This window comes from Dryobates pubescens, chromosome 1 (assembly GCF_014839835.1).
Source record: "Dryobates pubescens isolate bDryPub1 chromosome 1, bDryPub1.pri, whole genome shotgun sequence".
Taxonomy (NCBI): domain Eukaryota; kingdom Metazoa; phylum Chordata; class Aves; order Piciformes; family Picidae; genus Dryobates; species Dryobates pubescens.
This window is the reverse complement of record NC_071612.1, coordinates 43,074,938-43,095,195: the sequence shown is the minus strand read 5'-3', so window position 1 is coordinate 43,095,195 and position 20,258 is coordinate 43,074,938. Positions and strand designations below refer to the sequence as shown.

At 45.2% G+C, this 20,258-nt stretch overlaps 1 protein-coding gene across 1 annotated transcript in view; it reads right to left on the bottom strand.

Moving 5' to 3' along the window:
• TECRL (trans-2,3-enoyl-CoA reductase like) overlaps positions 1-20,258 on the bottom strand; it is an 81,604-nt gene that overhangs the window by 31,304 nt on the left and 30,042 nt on the right. Inside the window, exon 3 of the mRNA XM_009901443.2 lies at positions 1,114-1,158. Coding sequence (XP_009899745.1) covers positions 1,114-1,158 — 45 coding nt within the window. The remainder of the gene's footprint in view (positions 1-1,113; positions 1,159-20,258) is intronic.

The window sequence follows — 20,258 nt, the reverse complement described above, 5'->3', positions numbered from 1 at the left end:
GTAACCAGTTGTAGCTCCTGATGAGGCTGTGAGCAAGTCTTAAAATGGATCATGCAGTGAATGAAGGAAATGAGTGAATGGTTTTCAAACTGCCTTGTCTTCACTGTTGGATCATATAGTATGTTCTGAATTATTTTATTCATTGGACATGAAAAACAGTAGATTTCAATTTGATGGGCCAACACCAACCTCATGAAGCTCAACAAAACCAAGCACAAGGTCCTGCATGTGGGTCAGGGCAACTCCAAGCACATATACAGGCTGGGCAGAGAATGGATAGAGAGCAGTCTCAAAGAGAAGGACTTAGGGGTGCTGGGTGATGAGAAGGTCAATGTGAGCCAGCAACATGCACTTGCAGCCTAGACACCAGCCATGTCCTGGGCTGCATCAAAAGCAGCATGGGCAATAGGTCAAGGGAAGGGATTCTGCCCTTCTGCTTTGCTGAGACCCCACCTGGAGTAGAGTATCAAGCTCTGGAACCCCCAACACAAGAAGGACATGAACCTGCTAAAGAGCAGGTTCAGAGGAGGCCACAAAGATGATGAGAGTGATGGAGCTATGAAAACAGGCTGAGAGAGTTGGTGGTGTTCAGCCTGGAGAAGAGAAAGCTCCAGGGACACCTTAGAGAAGCCTTCCAGTCCTCCAGGAAAGCTGGAGAGGGACTTCTGACAAAGGCACGGAGTGACAGGATGAAAGACTTCAAACTGTAAGAAGCTGTATTTAGATTAGGCATTAGGATATTCTTCCCTACGAGGTTGGTGAGGCACTGGCACAGGTTGCCCAGAGAAATTGTGAGGCTCAAATCTTGGAAGTGTTGAAAGACAGGATGGATGAGACTTCAGCAACCTGGTGTAGCAGAAGGTATCCCTGCCCATAGCAGGGGTTTGGAACTAAAAGATCTTTAAGGTCCCTTCCAACCCAAACCATTCTATGATTATTTGTTAATGAGAAAGCTAATAAGATAATAATTGATACCAGTTAATGAAAAAGTGTTACCAGTTCACCCAGTAACATGAATGGAGAGGGCAGTACTGGTAGGAGAAGAACTTGCTGGAGGATTAAGCAGGATTAGTAATACATTAGGTGGCTTTATTCAACCATGGTGATACTTACTGCGTTCCAGTTGCAGGCCAACACGAGAGGGATACCACTGGGGACCTGTTAAAATCACAAAGCATGGCTGTTTATTTCCTGGTGGAGCACCTGAATTGCTCTTTCTGTAAGCAGTCATTTTAGCTGGTAGCTATAAATGTGAGATTAAGAAAAAAAAATTCTTTTGGTCTCAGGTATACAAGAAGAAACACCTCACACCCACCTCAGAGCAGAAATCCTTTCTCCCCACTTGAGTATTGGAAGGGCCAATCTCAGTGCTGAATGTTTCATCAGTGCCCCCAAAATGAGCATGTGCATACCACTGGGAAGTATAAAAATGAATCTGTTTATTGCTGTATTTGCCCAAACTCCATTTTGAATGTGTCAGTCTTGCCCCTCCCTTCAATATGACACTTGTTCTATATTCTGGTCCAAACAGGTTGCTCTTTTCTCATTTAGGAGAATGAGATGTGCAGCTGGCACTAGTTCTTAATCATGGGTTAATAAGGCAAATAGACACACAAATAGGAGAGGCTCTAAGGGAGCTAATACTGTGTTATATAGGAATTTGTGATACCTATCAACTTAAGCATCTTCCCTAGAAGCAGATTGTTGAGTGCTCTAGTTTAAAGGTTGCTCCTAAATGAACAGTAGCAGTTGGCTATTGTTATTAGATGCCCCTTGATGATTTTGGACTGTGACCTTGTCAGGTTGTTAACACAGTTCCAGATTTCCAGCTGGATTTGTTTCTCTCAGTGTCAGGGCAAGTGGGCAATGGCCCCAGAAAGACAGCAGAAGGGATTGTGGCTGTTCAGATAGTTCACTTGCCCAGCTCATTGTGGGGCCTGTATGAAGAGCTGGTGCCTCTACAGCTGTGCTGGCTGAATGGACAATGTCATAAAAGCCTAGAATGGCTTGGAAGGGATGTTAAAGATCATCTACTTCCAACTCCCCTCCTCTGCCATGGGCAGAGACTTGTTCCACTAGACCAGGTTGCTCAAGGCTCCATCCAACCTGGCTTCCAACACTTCCTGAGTTGCAGCCTCCACAACTCATCTGGGCAACCTGTTCCAGTGCCTCATCACCCTCATGGGGAAGAATTGCCTCCTAATGTCTAATCTCAATCCAGCTTCTTCCACTTTGAAGCCATTCTGCCCCTGTACACTGCACTGGTTAGGCTGCACCTCGAGTACTGTGTCCAGTTCTGGGCCCCTCAGTTTAGGAAGGATGTTGACTTGCTGGAACGAGTCCAGAGAAGAGCAACAAAGTTGGTGAGGGGTTTGGAACATAAGCCCTACGAGGAGAGGCTGAGGGAGCTGGGGTTGCTTAGCCTGGAGAAGAGGAGACTCAGGGGTGACCTTATTACTCTCTACAACTACCTGAAGGGAGGTTGTAGACAGGCGGATGTTGGTCTCTTCTCCCAGGCAAGCAGTACCAGAACAAGAGGACACAGTCTCAGGCTGCGCCAGGGGAGATTCAGGCTGGATGTTAGAAAAAAGTTCTATACAGAAAGAGTGATTGCACATTGGAATGGGCTGCCTGGGGAGGTGGTGGAGTCGCCATCACTGGAGGTTTTTAGGAGAAGACTTGACGGGGTACTTGGTGCTGTGGGTTAGTTGCTTGGGCGGTGTTGGATTGGTTGATGGGTTGGACGCGATGATCTTGAAGGTCTCTTCCAACCTGGTTTATTCTATGTATTCTATGTATTCATTACCCCTCATCCTGTCACTCCATGCCTTTGTCCCTCATCAAGAACAGTGTGGCCAGCAGGAGCAGGGAGGTCATTCTGCCCCTGTACACTGCACTGGTTAGGCTGCACCTTGAGTCCTGTGTCCAGTTCTGGGCCCCTCAGTTTAGGAAGGATGCTGACTTGCTGGAACGAGTCCAGAGAAGAGCAACAAAGTTGGTGAGGGGTTTGGAACACAAGCCCTATGAGGAGAGGCTGAGGGAGCTGGGGTTGCTTAGCCTGGAGAGGAGGAGACTCAGGGGTGACCTTATCGCTCTCTACAACTACCTGAAGGGAGGTTGTAGCCAGGCAGAGGTTGGTCTCTTCTCCCAGGCAGCCAGTACCAGAACAAGAGGACACAGTCTCAAGCTGCGCCAGGGGAGGTTTAGGCTGGATGTTAGGAAGAAGTTCTATACAGAGAGATTGCCCATTGGAATGGGCTGCCTGGAGAGGTGGTGGAGTCACCATCATTGGAAGTGTTCAGGAGACTTGATGGGGTGCTTGGTGCCATGGGTTAATTGTTTAGGTGGGTTGGATTGGTTGATGGGTTGGATGCGATGATCTTGAAGGTCTCTTCCAACCTGGTCTATTCTATTCTATTCTATTCTATTCTATTCACAATACACATTGTACAGTTCTGGGCGCCTCAGTTTAGGAAAGATGTTGCATGGCTGAAATGTGCCCAGAGAAGGGCAACAAAGCTGAGGAGAGGTCTGGAGCACAAGCTCTATGAGAAGAAGCTGCAGGAACTGGGGTTGATTAGCCTGGAGAAGAGGAGGCTCAGGGACCATCTACAGCTACCAGAAGGAAGGTTGTAGCCAGGTGGGGGTTGGTCTCTTCTCCCAGGCAACCTGTGACAGAACAAGAGGACACAGTCCCAAGCTGCACCAAGGGAGGTTTAGGCTGGATGTTAGGAAGAAGTTCTTCACAGAAAGAGTGATTGGCCATTGGAATGGGCTGCTCAGGGATGTGGTGGAGTCACCATCAGTGGAGGTGTTTAAAAAGAGACTGGATGAGGCACTTGGTTTAGTTGATTAGATAGTGTTGGGTGATAGGTTGGACTCAATGATCTCAAAGGTCTTTTCCAACCTGCTTAATTCTGTATTCTGTATAAGCACTCCTTTGCACCACAAAGACCTGGTATTTTGCTTAACTCATGCACACACCAATTTGCTGATGAAGGTTTTTAGAGCTGACCTGCAGCAGCTTGGGGAGACCTTACGCAGCCCGTGGTATTAACTGGGATGTAGAGTTAGGAACATCTGGCAAAGTGAGGGTAAAGGGTGCACCATCACCACCCCCAGACTTTTCCACCACAATTGTCATTATTTCCTTTGTCACACCTCAGGGTAGTTGATAGCCTGAGACCATTGACCTAACATCACCATGGACATTAAACCATGTCCCAGAGTATCCAGGGATGGTGACACCACCACCTTCCTGGGCAGCTTTTTCCAATGCCTGACCACTCTTGCAGCAAAGAAATTTTTCCTGATATCCAATCTAATCCTCCCCTGCTGCAACTTGAGACCATTTCCTCTCATTCTTTCACTTGAAACTAGGGAGAATCTTACAGGACTTGAAAGTTAGCCCTGCTCTGAGCAGGAGCCTGGCCCAGATGGTTGCTTCTACCTGAACTGTATTTCATGATGATGATGAGAGCTTATTCACCGACCAGCTGCCAGCTAGAGGGGAAGGGGAACTGTGCACAGAGTGCACTGCACTCACTGTGCAGTGGCACCCAGCAGACTCTCATTTCAAAAGCACTTGGTCTGAGCTTTGTTGGCAAGAACAGACATTAGATGAACCCCGTGAACCAAGGCTAATAGCAGGAGGTGAGACATCCATCAAGCAAGTTGCAAACATGTTTTTCAAGGTACCACAACAATCTGTGGCTATTAAAGCTAACAGAAAGGAAGACTGGGAAAGAGCAGCTGTTAGACTTGTCAAGGCAGAGATGATTTGCTCCAGGACAGCAGATATCAATAGTTATTTGGAACCCAATAAGCAATGTACTTGTGTTAAATTGGAATCTTCCCCCGGCACCTCCCCCCTCATATTCCAGTATGTTTCAATAAAAGCCAATTTACCTGATCCTCTGGCAATGCTTTTTAGGTATGGCTCATCATCTTCACAAGGGCAAGCAGAGGTTGTACGTTTGAGCACATCATCCCCATTGCCAGTCCTTCAGCCTCAGTGCACCATCACGCTCAAAGATTTAGACTGATGGGAATGAGCCTTTGCCACTACTTCACTGAAGTGACCTTCTTATCACACTACTGGGCCTTTCTGGTTTCCAGACCATGCTTAGGATGTTGCATGTATTTTCCTGGAGGGGCCTGTACCTCTGTTAGGATGTTCCTTCTCAGGATCAAGGGGACAGACATGGGCCATGCACACTAGCTGATGTCAATTGGAAATGCTACGCAAATAGAGTGGGGGACAAAGTCTAAGCACATCTGTAAGCACATTGGTTGGGAAGTCAGAGCATGAGAGTTTCCTACTTGAAATCTTTACTTGTAGCAGAATTTAGCAAGGCTGTTCCCAAGTCTTAGGTGAAGGGGCCCTGCAAGAAGGATGGAGAGAAACTGCTTATGAAGGCCTGTAGGAATAGGACAAGGGGCATTGGCTTCAAACTAGGGAAGAGCAGATTTAGATTAGTAGATTAAGTTTTTTACCATGAGGGTGGAGAAACATTGGAACAGGTTGCCCAGGGAGGTGGTCAAGGCCTCACTCCTGGAGGCTCGACATGGCTATATGCAGCCTGATCCAGTTGAGGATGCTTCTTACTGCAGGGGGTGTTGGGTGTTGGCCTTTGGAGGTCCCTTCCAACCCCCCAAAAAAAGAGGTCCTGCAACCCCCAACCTCTCTGTATTCCTCTGAAGGTCTGACTGGTCTGCTCTCCCAGCCTGATGAGACTCATTTCAGAGACAGGAAGCCCTACCTATTCCTGGGCATCGGAGATTTGCCAGCTCACCACTTGTGCCTTCTTCCTCACTGAGTATTTTCCACAGGGATCTTCAGGAGCTGACACTAGGGCAGCTCTAGTTTTTTTTACCTGGCAATTCAGGAAGCCATTCCAGTCCAGCCTGGCTCTGGCAAACACACATTCATGTCATTCTCTGGGAGGAGAGCTCTTCTTTCTTCTCAATAGTGAAAAGAAGCCAAACACAGTGACTATTTATCAACTCTGTTAGCTCTTGCTACTGCCTGTCAGAATAAAGGGCTTGAAGACTCTCCTGGATGCTTAGAGACAAATCATCTTCATCTGCCATCAGCAGGAGTTCAGAGCTGCATGTGGAGAGTGCATGCTCCCAGAGTAAGACAGAAACACAGCTCCAGCTGTGTGCAGCACTCCAAGGCTTCTCTGCACTGCCACACCTGGCAAAGCTCCCCTTGAAGGGCTTCTCTTTTCCAGGGCAGTTTTTTCAGTAAGGTTTACTTCCCAGTTTATTCTTATTAGCACTTCCCACTGGTGCCTCCTGAGGAGATTTATGGCAATCCAAGAATACGAATGAATGAAGTTTATCTTCTCACTCCTGTTGCATCTGAGATCAGGAATGTAGTATTAATAGTGTTGTTATTATTGTTATTATTACTTTTATTATTGTTGTTATCATTGTTGTTATTGCTGTTATTGATGTTATCCTTATTATTATTATTATTTACTTTCTGACACTGTGGTGCATCAGAGCTCAGCCATGTGGCACATGGTAGGTTATAGTCCCTGTGCATTCCTTGTGATCAGCTCCCTCATGCAGGGTTTTGGGCTTGGTTATGCACTTCACTCATGGAGCAAAGTTGTAAAAATAACATATCCAACAGATTTTGATTTGAAAAAGTAGATAGCAGAAAAGAAGTCTGGCCATCGTGGTTCAAACCACAGGTTTATTTAGCCAATAGTATACCTTCTGATACTGGTTCCTCCATCACATTTATTGGATTTTTAGTATTTCTGCACAACAGCCTTGGTTCTTCTTTGCAGCTTGTTTGGATAGCTACTGGTCCAAACTGTCTTCTTGGTTTTCTATATTTTATTTGATTGTTTCTACCCTCCCAACTTCTTTTCTTCTCTTGAAGGTCGTTTGTCTCAATCTTTAATACGTTACCCAACTGCATGCACATAGACACCTGCAACCTTTGCCCCTTCCTCAGCTGAAAGGTCATTCACAAACTCCTTGATTTTGAGTGGCATCCTCACTCTTCTCTGAGCAATCCGATGAAAGATGTCCCTGTCCGTGGCAGGGGGGCTGGGCTACACAATCTGTCACCATTCCTTCCAACCCAAGCTGTTCTACAATTCCACAATTCTCTCTGTTGTGATTCAAACAATATCCCTCCTGTGTGCACAAGCTTCCTGTAGTCTGGAAATGTAAGTGATTCCTGATGAGTCTTAAGCCTTTTACCTTCATCTCTTTTCTCTGTCAGGAATCTGTTCCAACTTTGTGGGGAAAAAATCCATCCATTTATTCAAAGACAAAACATTTTGGTGCTATTACAGAATCACCGAATCACCAAGGTTGGAAGAGACCTCAAACCTTTAAAGCATTGGTGTTTTTTTATGGCATTTTCTTGGAAAATGACTCAATGTTTATTTTTAATAACCTATTTTTATAAAGTACACATGAGGAAGAAAATCTTTCATCTGGGGGGCGAGTTACTTGTTGCACCTAGCAGTACTTAAAAACTAAGATCAAAACATGCCGCGATTAAGAGACGGGACGCAGCCTGATGCAGGCCACCGTATTCCCATAATTCACAAGCCATCAAGGCCAACACTGTCTCCTTCTTATCAGTCCAGCAGTGCTTGGAGCTCAGCTCTCCAAGGTTTAACCCTTCAAAAACATAAGCAAACTGGCTGGGTATATAAAAACTGACAGGCCCCTTTAATCTGACTATACCCAACTATGAAACCACACATTAACACTGCATATAAAAATGAAATGCAATGCTACTAAGCCACCAACAAATAATGCCACTAAACCACCATACAAATGCTTGCTAAAGTGACAGTCTTGGTGCTCTGTCCAGCTGCCAGCACCTCTATGCAAAGATGCACAGAAAACCAAGTTCTACTGGCCCTGTTGCTCACACAGTTCACTGCATTTCAACAATTCTAGTAAATTAATTGACTGCCAGGCACAGGAAGTAAGGACAGTTTTAAAAGTTCATGTGCAGTTTTAAAACTGTCTCTGACCACACAATTCAAACTGACCTTAAAAGTGTGCTTCACAACTTCACAGAATCAGAGGTTCACAAAATGGTAGGAGTTGGATAGGACCTCTGGAGATCCTCTAGTCCAGTCCCCCTGCTAAAGAAGGGTCAGCTAAATCAGATTGCACAGGTTCACATCCAGATGAGTTTTGAAACTCTCAAGGAGACTCCACAACTTCTCTGGGCAGCCTCTTCCAGTGATCTGTCACTCTCAAAGTAACGAAGTTTCTTCTTAAGTTCAAGTGAAACCTCCTGTGTTGTAGTTTGTGTCCACTGACCTTCATCCTATCACTGGGCACCAATGAAAAGAGTCCAGCCCCATGTTTCTGACCTCCACCCTTTAGATACTGACCACCATTGTTAAGATCACCTCTTCAGTATTCTCTTGTCCAGGCCACAGGTCTCTCAGGCTCTTCATGTAAAAAAGATGCTCCAGTCCCCTCATCACCTTCACGGCCCTCCTTTGGCCCCTCTCCAGTAGTTTCCTGTCCCTTGTGAACTGGGAAGCCCAGAAATACACACAGTACTCCAGAGACAGCCTCACCAGGGCAGAGTAGAAGGGGAGAAGAACTTCCCTTGAGCTGCTGGCCACACTTAATGCCCTTAAATATCACAAGTGTTTTGAAAAATGTAACAAATGAGAACCCTACGTACTAGGTACTTGCCAGTAGTTATGAAATTCAAGGGGTCAGTCTGGTTTATACTAAATGTCATAAAGAACCTTCCAGAGAGGTTCTGTAGTAAGTTAGACAATCAAACAGCTGTTTCCCACGAAGTATTTATGAAGTTATGCCAACCTGCATGAGAGCAAAGGTAGAACATGATGAAGACTTCCCTTGCTGGGAAATTCATTGTGTTCCTTTGAGCACAGCCCTGCAGCAGCTAATTCCACTGGGGAGTGAGCAGGGTAAGAAATGCAAATCAGAGCTGACAGACACAGTTTGGAGATAATTAGCAGACTGACTTTCCATGATCAGCTAATTTTATTATCAGTTAAATTGTTTGCTTCACATTGTATTTCACCAGCCATGCATCTCTAATAACAAATAGCCTTAATAATTACAAGCCGTACCTGCTGTGATACAAAGAGCATGATAGGAACAACAAAATTACTATAATCAATCAGCAGCACCATCTTGGTGAAATTTGCAGCAATACAGAGAATTCTGCAGACCACTGCGGCACAAATATCCCTCAGATGGTCACAAAAGGTTGCGTGTTAGCTGAGATAGCCAACAGAACCCACTCCTGTGAATGGAGCAGGGCTGAAGTGCATTCCACCACCCTAACCAGAGGGTACCACTAGTATCTATGGAGCAATAGGAAGAGATTGCTAAGAAGGAGTCACAGATCAATGATGCGAGGGAATGGTAGGTCTGTGCATAATGTCATAGAGTCATAGGATAGCTTTGGTTGGAAAAGACTTTGAAGATCATTGAATCCAACCATTATCTAGCTCTACCAAGGCTGATGCTAAGTCATGGCCCTCAGCACCACATCTCTGTGTCTTTGAAACACCTCCAGGGATGGGGATTCTACCACCTCCATGGGCATCCTGTGCCCATGTATTTGAGAATCCTTTCAGTCAACAAGTTTCTTCTAATGTCCAACCCAAGCCTCACCTAATGCAACTTGAGGGCCATTTCCTCGCCTTCTATGTGGAGAAGAGACCAACACCCACCTGGCTCAAACCTCCTTTCAGGGAGTTGTAGATAGCAGGACAACCTCCCCTCAGCCTGCTTTTCTCCAGATTAAACAACCCCAGTTCTCTCAGCTGCTCCTCACAAGACCTGTTCCTCACAAGACCTGTTCTCCAGACCCTTCACCAGCTTTTTGCCCTTCTCTAGGACCCACTTCAGCACCTCAATGTCCTTCTTGGAGTGAGGGTTCCAGCACACTGATTATCTGAAAACTTGCTGAGGTCTTTCCTTGACAAGTAAATGCTGAACAGATACAGATGTTCCATGACCACAACCTTAAACATCAGTGGTCATAAATGTTTCTCTTGGTCACAGCAGGCATGTTTAAGCATTCTCAGGCATACTTCTGAGAAAACAGGAATAAATAGAGTCATCACCACGCTGACAGTTACAGCCTTTGCTGGAGCGAAGTTTGGACACTCTTGCTTCAGTGAGCTGACAACAGTAAAGCAGAATGCTGAAATGACTCGAAGCTGTTGCTTTCTGCTTTTATTTGGAAGGAAAGACTGTGGAATTTATTGTGCCAACATTGCACCTGAGTGATTTCTGAGCATGATAGCAGGAAGCAAAGCATGCCTAAGGAACACAGTGAAACTAAGCTGGGCCACAAGACTGAGAAAGTGTTTGAAGCTGTTACTTACTGTGCTTGCCTTCACTGTATTAAATGACAGTCACCAACTACTGTAATCTGAAAGACCAAGCTTTGGGCAAGCAAGGTCCCAATGTCTTATTACACACATGGCCCCACACAAGAGGCCCTCTTTGGCTGCAGACCAAAAGACATTTGCTGCTTTGATCCACTAAATGCCAGCACAATCACCTGGGTCTTTTCAGCACTAGTGCAAGGGAATAGCCTTGGCCAGGTCCAGCTGTACTGACCTGGCACCATACTGAGCTCCTGAGCCCAGCTGGCTTTCCAGGAGCCAGGCCACCAACTGCACACTGCTTCCACCTCTGCCTAAATCTGTAGGGCACAGGGCTGGCCTTGTGAAGAGTGGGTCTGGGATCATTCAAGTAGGCCACGTCTTCATTGTACCAAAACCTTTGATATGGTTTTATCACAGTATTTAAAGAGGAGGAGCAAGGTTTTGTACTAGAGTCATGTTTTTATGGGAAGTCACTGAAAAGAGCAGAATCAATGCTTTCTGGTCGGTAAAATCTCAGCAGATGTTGAAATAGATTTTGTTTTTAATGGTTCCATACATCCCTTTTATTTTGTAGCTTTTATCTCTGAATATTTTCTATGATCTATTTAATTTGTAGGCTTTCCAAAGATGATCTCTGACCATGAGTTTAATAGAAGCACCTTGACCTCTAGTTGTGACAGGGACACAAATAGCCACTTTCTTAGTGATGTGGAATTTGGAAAGAAACAAAAGTGCTATTTGATCATAAGCATCCATTTCTTTCTCCTGGTTTTTATTTTACATGACAGGATCTAGCTGCAGTCATACTGGTTGCCCAGGGAAAGCAAGCAGTGAGCTGGCTGAATTTTTGTCTCCAGTCATGGGCTAAGACAAGGTTTGGCCAAGGTGCAGAACAGGATCACAGGATGTTAGGGGTTGGCAGAGACCTTCAAAGATCATCAAGTCCAACCCCCCTGCCAGGGCAGGACCACAGAATCTAGCACAGGTCACACAGGAACACATCCAGATGGGTCTTGAAAGTCTCCAGAGAAGGAGACTCCACAACCTCTCTGGGCAGCCTGTTCCAGTTCTCCATGACCCTCACAGTGAAGAAGTTCCTCCTCATGTTGAGGTGGAACCTCCTGTGTTATAGTTTATATCCATTACCCCTTGTCCTGTTACAGGGTTCAACAGAGCAGAGCCTGTCCCCTCCCTCTTGATACCCAGACCTCAGATATTTGTAGACATTTATTAAACCCCCTCTCAGTCTTCTCTTCTCCAGACTAAACAGCATGCACCTCCCACAAGCTACTAAACAAATAAGGCCCAGCCCGGAAAAGTGTCTGGATAAATGTTTTCTTTTCACAATGATAGGATCACAGAATTGTTTTGGTTGGAAAAGACCTTGAAAATTATCTGGTCCCACCATTGTCTAACCATACCAAATCTGCAGCTAAAGCATGTTCCTCGGCACTACATCTCTGCCTCTTTGAAACACCTCCAGGGATGGAGATTCAACCACCTCCCTGGGGAGCCTGTGCTAGAGAACACTTTGAGAATACTTTCAGCCAAGAGGTTTCTTCTCATAGCCAAACTAAACCTCCCCTGGTGCAACTTGAGGCCATTTCCCCTCCTCCTATCACTTGTTACTTGGGAGATGAGACCAACACCCACCTTGCTCCAACCTCCTTTGGGGAGTTGTAGAGGGTGAGAAGATCTCCCCTTAGTTGGCCATTTAGTTGTTCCCATTGGCCTTAACTCTTTAACCTCTGTAAGCATCCATTCTTCCTACATAAAGCCATGTAGCTGTCACCCTACAACCTCTACTGAAGTGCCACAGAGCCTGATCCAGAAGGTTATTCAGATCATACTTAATGTCTCTATGCCTCCAGCCATTCAGGGTCAAAATCATGCTTTTCTTGCCTAGGATCTGTCAACCAGCATAGTCCTGTCCATACTTTGGTTCCTGGGAGCAGTTAATCTTCTGTGACTGTGTCCAGATGTGGAATTCCAACCTAAGAGGCTCTTAGAATAGAATAGATTTAACCAGGTTGGAAAAGACCTCTGAGATCATAGAGTCCAACCTACCACCCAACACCACCTAATCAACTAAACCATGGCACCAAGTGCCTTATCCAGTCTCTTTTTAAACACCTCCAGTGATGGTGACTCCACCACCTCCCTGGGCAGCACATTCCAATGGCAAATCACTCTTTCTGTGAAGAATTCCTTCCTAATTTCCAGCCTAAACCTCCCCTGGTGCAGCTTGAGACTGTGTGCTCTTGTTCTGTCACAGGTTGCCTGGAGTATCTTGGGATACAAATTCATCTGACTGTATTTTCATTGCAAAAATAAAACCCCAACAAAAACCCTTGATACAAATGCCTGAACTCCTTGAGGAACAGAAAGCTCCTCTCCCTTCCACCTCTATGTTCCCTGGGAAAACAAAATAAAAATCAGGCTTTAGCTCTGTTCTGATCAGGCAATAATGGACAAATTTCTTAAGAGTCAGCATAGTTTTCTTAATGAAGATCGATAGTTATTAGTGGTAAACAGAATATTCTTTGTCATTTAGGGGTCAATTTATGTCACTGGCAGATGAAGGTTTCAATTTTCGTTCTGAGCAAGCAGCTCTGTAAATTCAGACAAGCAAATGAAAAAGCGCCAGAAACTAAAAGCAAAGACGTGTCCAAGATTTAGGTTGTGTGTTTTAATGGTTTGCTATATTGTTCCTACTTTCCACCTCCAAAAGAATAATAAATAAATAAATAAATAAATAAGGAAAAGGAAAAGCCAGCCCTGTGCATTTCAATTCACCATGTAGCCTGCTGCAGAAAGTATAATTAATTTTGATCTTTCTGGGTGGATTTGCATTTAAATGAATGTGCGTGGGGAAGGGGAAGGGAATGAGGCTCACCACTTATTTGATTAATACCAACCACAGAGCAGAATATAGAGAAACAGGAAAACAGATGCTCTGACAAGTCTGGAGCTTGAAGCACTGTTCCCATAAGGGACTGCCCTTAACTCAAGGAGGTGAGGAGGTGCTGAACACAGGGTGCTGCAGCAGTGTGACACACAGGGCTGCAGGGCTGGCTCCTCTTGAGCGAGCTTCGTGCTGCCTTCACTGCCTGTGTGTCTGATGCACATTGCAGCAGGGTGGTGGTGGGCAGGCTGCTCAGCAAAGCTGGAAGTGATCATGACCTGGTATTCAGCACTGGGGAGGCCACACCTTGAGCAGTGGGTTCAGGTTTGGGGCCTGCACTGCAAGAAAGACACTGAGGTGCTGGAGTGTGTCCAGAGAAGGGCAACAAATCTGTTGAAGGGTCTGGAGAACAGGTCTGGGGAGGAGAGGCTGAGGGAACTGGGGCTGTTTAGTCTGGAGAAAAGGAGGCTGAGGGGAGACCTCACTGCTCTCTACAGACTCCTGAAAGGAGGTTGGAGCCAGGTGGGGGTTGTCTCTTCCCCACATAGGAGGAGAGGAAATGGCCTCAAGTGGCACCAGGGGAGGTTTAAATTGGATATAAGGAAAAATTTCTTTCCTGCAAGAGTGATGAAGCATCAGAACAGGATGCCCAGGGAGGTGGTGGAGTCACCATTCCTGGAGGTGTGGGCATGGCACTTTGGGACATAATTTAGTGGTGGTCTTGCACTGACTGTTGGACTTGATGATCTTAGAGGTATTTTCCAACCTTCCTAATTATTCTATAATTCTATGACACCACGATAGTGTGTTAGGGGTATCTTTTGACTAGGGACAGCAAGGGAGGACTGCATCCTGTGATCCACCAATATAGCCCTGAGTTTGCTTTGTGTTTGCAGGCAGTCACGTTCTGGCTTTGAAATGCCAACACCAATTAGAGAGAGATGAGTAATGAATGCCAACTGAGGATCTGTATTCTGGCAGTGATCTTTTTCTTCGATTCTCCTGTCTCTTCAAGTTCAGGAAGGGTAACAAAGATAATTGTTGTCATACCAGGGGGATGTGAGAACTCCAGCAGGATGCTCTTCCTAAATGCAAACTCTATCAGTGAAGTCTTCATTCGAAGGGTAACCTGAACTTGAGAAACAGCACATTAAGAAACATGTATCTTCCAAACTAAATCTGTGTTTCAGGGACCCTTCCTGCTGGGTCTGCCTGTCCATACCTTAAAATGAGATTTTTTAAAAAACACAGCTTCATGTTTGGTGGGTTATAGAATCAACTGCTGTCTGCCCTAGTCCTTAACTGGTGTGCCAGTAGCCAATCCAGCCAAAGGTTTCATAGGCAGCAAAGCAGAGCATTTCAGCACAGGCATCTGGCCATCCTAGTGATGTCAGAAAACACAAGCAGTAAGATATAAAGGCCTGCTTTAAGATGTTGTTTCTTTTAAACCCTTTGCTCATGTCAGCCTCTGCCAGGTTCTGAGAGAACAAACAGTGCTGTGCCTCACAGTGTCACGGATATGCTGTGTTTTAGGACACCAGATAACACAGGTCATGATCTCCTTGCTTCAGAAACAGTTTGAGTACTGCCACAATCACCATGACTGCCAAGGACACTTAGGGAGCAGCTTTTCAGAGGGGCACAGAGCTGGTGAGGGGGCTGGTTTACTGACCTTTACTACACTAGGGCAGGTTTGGAACCCTCTTGATTCATGTTCCAGCACCACACTGCAACCAGTTCTGGTGTTCTCACCATAAGAAAGACATGGAACTTTTGGAGCAAGTCCAGAGGAGGGCCACAAGGATGATCCAAGGGCTGGAGCACCTCTGCTATGAGGATAGGCTGAGGGAGCTTGGGATTTTCTGCCTTGGAGAAGGGAAGACTCTCGAGTGGACTTTAGAGATGCCTCCCAATACCTGAAGGTACCTTACAAGAAGGCAGGAGAGGGACTTTCCATAAAGGTGTCTAGAGACAGGACAAGGGGGAATGGTTTAAAGCTGAGGGAGAGCAGAGTTAGAATGGATCTGAGGAATAAGTTCTTCAGCATGACTGTGGTGAGACACTGAAATGGACTGCCCTGAGTGTCTGAGGATGCCCCCTCGATGGAGGTGTTTAAAGCCAGATTGGATGAGGCCTTGGGCATCCCTACCCATGGCAGAGGGTTTGGAGTAGATGAGCATAAGGGGGACATGGAACTAACTGAAGCAGGTCCAGAGCAGGGTCAAAAAGATGATCAGAAGGCTGAAGCACCTCATCTATGGAGACAGGCTGAGAGATCTGGGGCTGCAGCTTGGAGGAAAGAAAGCTCCAGGAGACTTTATAGTGGCCTTCCAGTACCTGAAGGGAACCTACAAGAAAGCCAGAAAGGGACTTTTTACAAGGGTTTGTAGTGATAGAGCAAGATGAAATGGATTGAAGCTTGAGAAGAGGAGATTTAGACTGGAGATTAAGAAGAAATTCTTTCCAGTGAGAGCAGTGAGACACTGGAACAGGTTGTCTAGAAAGGTTGTGGATATCCCCTCCCTGGAGGTGTTCAAGACCAGGTTGGATGAGGCCTTGAGCAAGCTGGTCTAGTGGAAGGCATCCCTGCCCATGGTGGAGAGTTGGAACTTGAAGGTCCCTTCCAACCCAAACCATTCTATGAATCAATGAATCTTGGGTCCCTTCCAACCTAAGCTATTTTGTGATCAGAAAGCACCTGGTGGTCCAACATCCACAGCTGATCCAGCAAAGATGGCTCAACAGCTCATTTGTCCCTCCACTTCAGACAGTTTAGAGAAGAGTCTTGCTCCAGGCTCTGTTTCTTTAAAAGCATTCCTTCATCAATTAGCTAATAAGGGATGCTAATGAAGTACAATTTTCTTTCAATATTTGGCTGTCCAGGGGATAGTGCTCTCTTCAGCCTCTAATCTAATCAGGAAGCATTCCCTTGCTAACCCCCTAATGGCAGTGTGGGACTTGTATCTAATGGCCATGCCAAGGCCATCCACAATGAACCAAACACATCTGAACGGACTGATTTCTTTCTTAGTGCAAATTAACTTCCCATAAATTTACTGGTAAATTCACTGAGAATTAATCCCTGCTAATAAAGGAGCTAAACTGTAGTTTCTGCACTAATGATGAGGAAAAGGCAGCAGAGATCTGCCCTGCTTTGGCAGCAGATCAGACACTGGTGTGTGAGCCAGAGGCTCGGGCATGTTCCCATGTACTTCCTGGGGGAAGTTTATTTGGGCTGGCTTAATTCCCCCATCCTACCACCTTAATTAGGTTGAGCAGAGGCTTCAGTGCCTCAAAAGCACTGACACAGGACTTGGGAAACTGCTCTTCCCATCTCAGCTATGAATCAGAGGACAAATAATAGTCCTTCTGCCCTGCTGTGAAACCAGACTCTAGTACCTGAGTGAAAAAGAGCAAACATGGTTGATTCCAGGTCACCTCCAGTGCATGCTGTAGTCCACCTGTACAGCACAAGCCCTGTCATCCTAAGCTCTCCCAGCAGGAAATGAGACTAGTCTGTCTGCACACCTACCATAAGGCAGTCATGTAGGAGGAAGTGTAAGATACTTTTCCACAGTTATGCAGACACAACCCATGAGGTACTTGAAGATGGTGGTGCTGCTCAATGAGCGTGTTCATTATTGTACCTGAGGGACGATGTTTCACCCCAATCTACACAGCAAGCCCTTAAAAGACTTCGAATACTTCTACCGATTTTCTGCTGCATATAGCAGTTGAATCCCCATCCCTGGAAGTGTTTCCAAGAGGCAGAGATATGGTGCTGAGGTCCATGGTTTAGCACATCTTGGTAGAGTTACAGAATGGTCAGGATCAATGATATTGAAGGTCTTTTCCAACTAAAACAGCTTTATGATTCTATGACCAGCTCAGTAGGCTTTAATTCTCCATTTCACCTGAGACTAGATATTCCCTGAAGCCTAGATTACTCTACAGGGCCTTGCACTGTGCTTTTCTCAACTGAGCCATAGGCACTCATAAAAACCCCACTGTAGCTAATAATAGGCAATTCTGGTAAACAAATGTTGCTGTTTCTCATCTAGATCTGTCAATGAAATCTACTGCAAAGGCAAGAAAAGCAACAAATTCAGCTATGAAATCGCCTCTTTTTTAATGAGGCATTTAAATAACATCTCACATTTGTCCTCCAATTGTTTACATAGGATGTCATTTGTGATGCATTGTTAGAGCCCTGGAAATCTCAGCTGGGAACAATATCCCAGAGAGCAGAGAGGGCCAGTTCTGCTTCAAGCTACGTCTCAATAGATTTCACTGCCTTTCCTTTTATTGTATCTGAAATGATATCTGTAATCCTACTAATGAAATGCAATAGCATCAGATGCAGCAGCTGCCAACAAACAAACAAACCAAAAAGAAGTGAAATACTGTGATTTTCCATTAAAGTTTTTGAGTCTATCTTCACTTTGTTTTTTCCTTTTCCTTTGCTGGTTTAAATATTGCTGGGGTTATTTTTTTCTGAAGGTCATCTTCTTTCTATGAGAATGTAATGGATAGCCTGGCTTTTATGTTTTAGACACCTTTACTCTCTCTGGTTCAATAGGTCATTAGGCATATATTTAAGTCCTTCTTTGTCCCAAATGTTTCTTATGGGATCACAGCCAAAACAGACAAAAGATCCCAAGGTGGATGAAAGGCAGGTTAATTGTTCTTACTTTATAGATGAGAAAATGAAGCTTGAAAGGGAAAAAGTACCTAGCACACAACTCACCCCAGTCAGTAGTGTGGCTCCCCAATTGGTTTTCAGTCAAGTCTTAAAGATCTAAGTCCTAAACATCACATTCATCTAAGTATGAATCAGGAGACTTCAAAAATCCTATCTGGCCCTCTGTCTTTTACTGTTACCTTTAGAAGACCAAAATGCTTTTAAAACATGACCCTAAAAGTCTTTTTTATGGTCCTGTGCTATTAAGTGCACTGCTTCTAAACCAACAGGGTGGTCCAAACCTCAACCATGGTTTCCAGAGTTGGTAGATAATGAAAATACTCTTTGTGACCACATGTACATAGCAGAAAGCAACATTCCAGGGATGTCTGAGCAGGTGGTTTTCAGACTGATTTAATATCTCTTTCTCCACAACTTATAATGAGATTCAAGTGCTCAGCGAAAGTGAACTGCAGGTGCTTAGTCTGGAGCTTACTCTCATTATTAAGTCCAATTAAGCCGGGAGCAAGGAGTCAGACATCAGTGCCCCAGCTAGAAATGTCCAAATGAAAGTTCTGGGCTTTGGCAGTGTCAACAACAGATATGTGAGTCAGGGCTCAAATGGCAGAGTTGGGAGCACACCTCATGCTGCAAAATATTGTCTGTGAAGCACACAGCACCTTCTGGAGGGCTACCTGATGGCTACATGACTGTGATTTCAGCTGGAGCACTCCATGCATTGTGAGCCCCTTTTGGAAACTGGCCAGAATTGGTTTTCTGTAATTCCAGCACAGAAGGGGAAGGGAGGCAGAGAAGAGGGATTTTTGGAGCCTAAGTATAAGGTACATTTTTAGTCACTTTGAGGATGAAAATCGTGAGGTTAACTCAGCTTGGCTTCTTTTTTATCAGCTGTGTTATGTCAATGTGGCCATTCTCATTTCCTGCCTGGCCATTACAAAAGAAGTGGAAAGTATTCCCAGCTTTCCCAGGTGTGCTTCAATTATTTTGACAGCTAACCATAAATTAAAGCTGCACAAGTCTGTACCAGCAGATAGACTCTTGGGGTTTGTATGGAGAGATTTGCATGGATATGCCCCCAATAAGCTGAGAGGGGATCACCTAATGACACTTCTTCCTGCACAGATCAGAAATGAAGCTGATGGGGTGGCCTAGCCTGATGGCCAAAGCAGCATGCCAAGGCAGGAATTTAGGTCTCTTCTGACATGCAGACACTGCAGAGGCAGGAAGCAACTTACTCAGAGGTTAGATCTCTGATTGTGAGCTGGGGAGTTAGATGATGGCGACTGGTTTGAGTTTTGTGGCGGGAGCTGTTGCTTACTTTGTGCTTAGCCTTGCAAAACAACAACAACAACAAAAAAGGTAAATAATTTAAGTGCATACAAAGCTCACTGTGGCAGCAACAAGAAATTCAAGGAGTTTCTAGTAAACCCAACTGGTTTGACAAGCACAGAGAGGCAAACGGAGCTTTAAAATGGTGTCATTTGAGGGATAATGAAATTCATCATAACGTAGTCTTCTACTGCTATCAGCTGTGTGACTAAGACAAAAGAAAAAATAAGACAAAATAAATATCATCACGTTTGCTGCTAATCTAGTCATTTGCAAAGTCAACACAGATGAAGGAGCAGTTTACCCAGATGAAATTACTGCACTTCTTAGTGCCCATCTGCAGTAACTGCTTGTCCCAAGAGATTCACCTTCATTGCTCCTTTCCAATCAACTTGCTATGAAAGCAGAGAGATGGAATTTCTTGAAGACAATAGCTGGCTGTGACTGCCACCACAGTGTGCTCAGAGAATCTGCACTAGGGACAGTCTGTGAGTCTGTGAGCTCTGCAGTCACACAGCCTGCACAGCAGGGTATTGCCTATCCCTTTGGAAACTCATTCATATATGGATTCGAGCTGTTCCTCTGGGCTAACATCAACTACTTAGGATAAAATAGGGAGGAAGGAGCTTGAGATTTGCTAAAACCCACAGACTTTAGCAGCCTTTCTTCCAGGGAGTGCATCCAGCTCAAGGCAACTCATGGCAGGATCAGACTGCGGCCCTCTTTCGAATGTTTTGTCTTATTCAAAGCCTGATCTCCTAATATAGGGCTAATATAAAGAAAGATCCCTTGGGATTGCTCTGTGCCCCAGATATGACTTATTTGTCTCTCTTCAGTTTGTGAGACATGTGAAGGGATCCCAGCTGACTGACAGGCCAAGACTATGAAGTCAGCTTGGGAGAGCCATAAATAGCATCATTTAGCTTCTCTGAGTCCCCAGCAG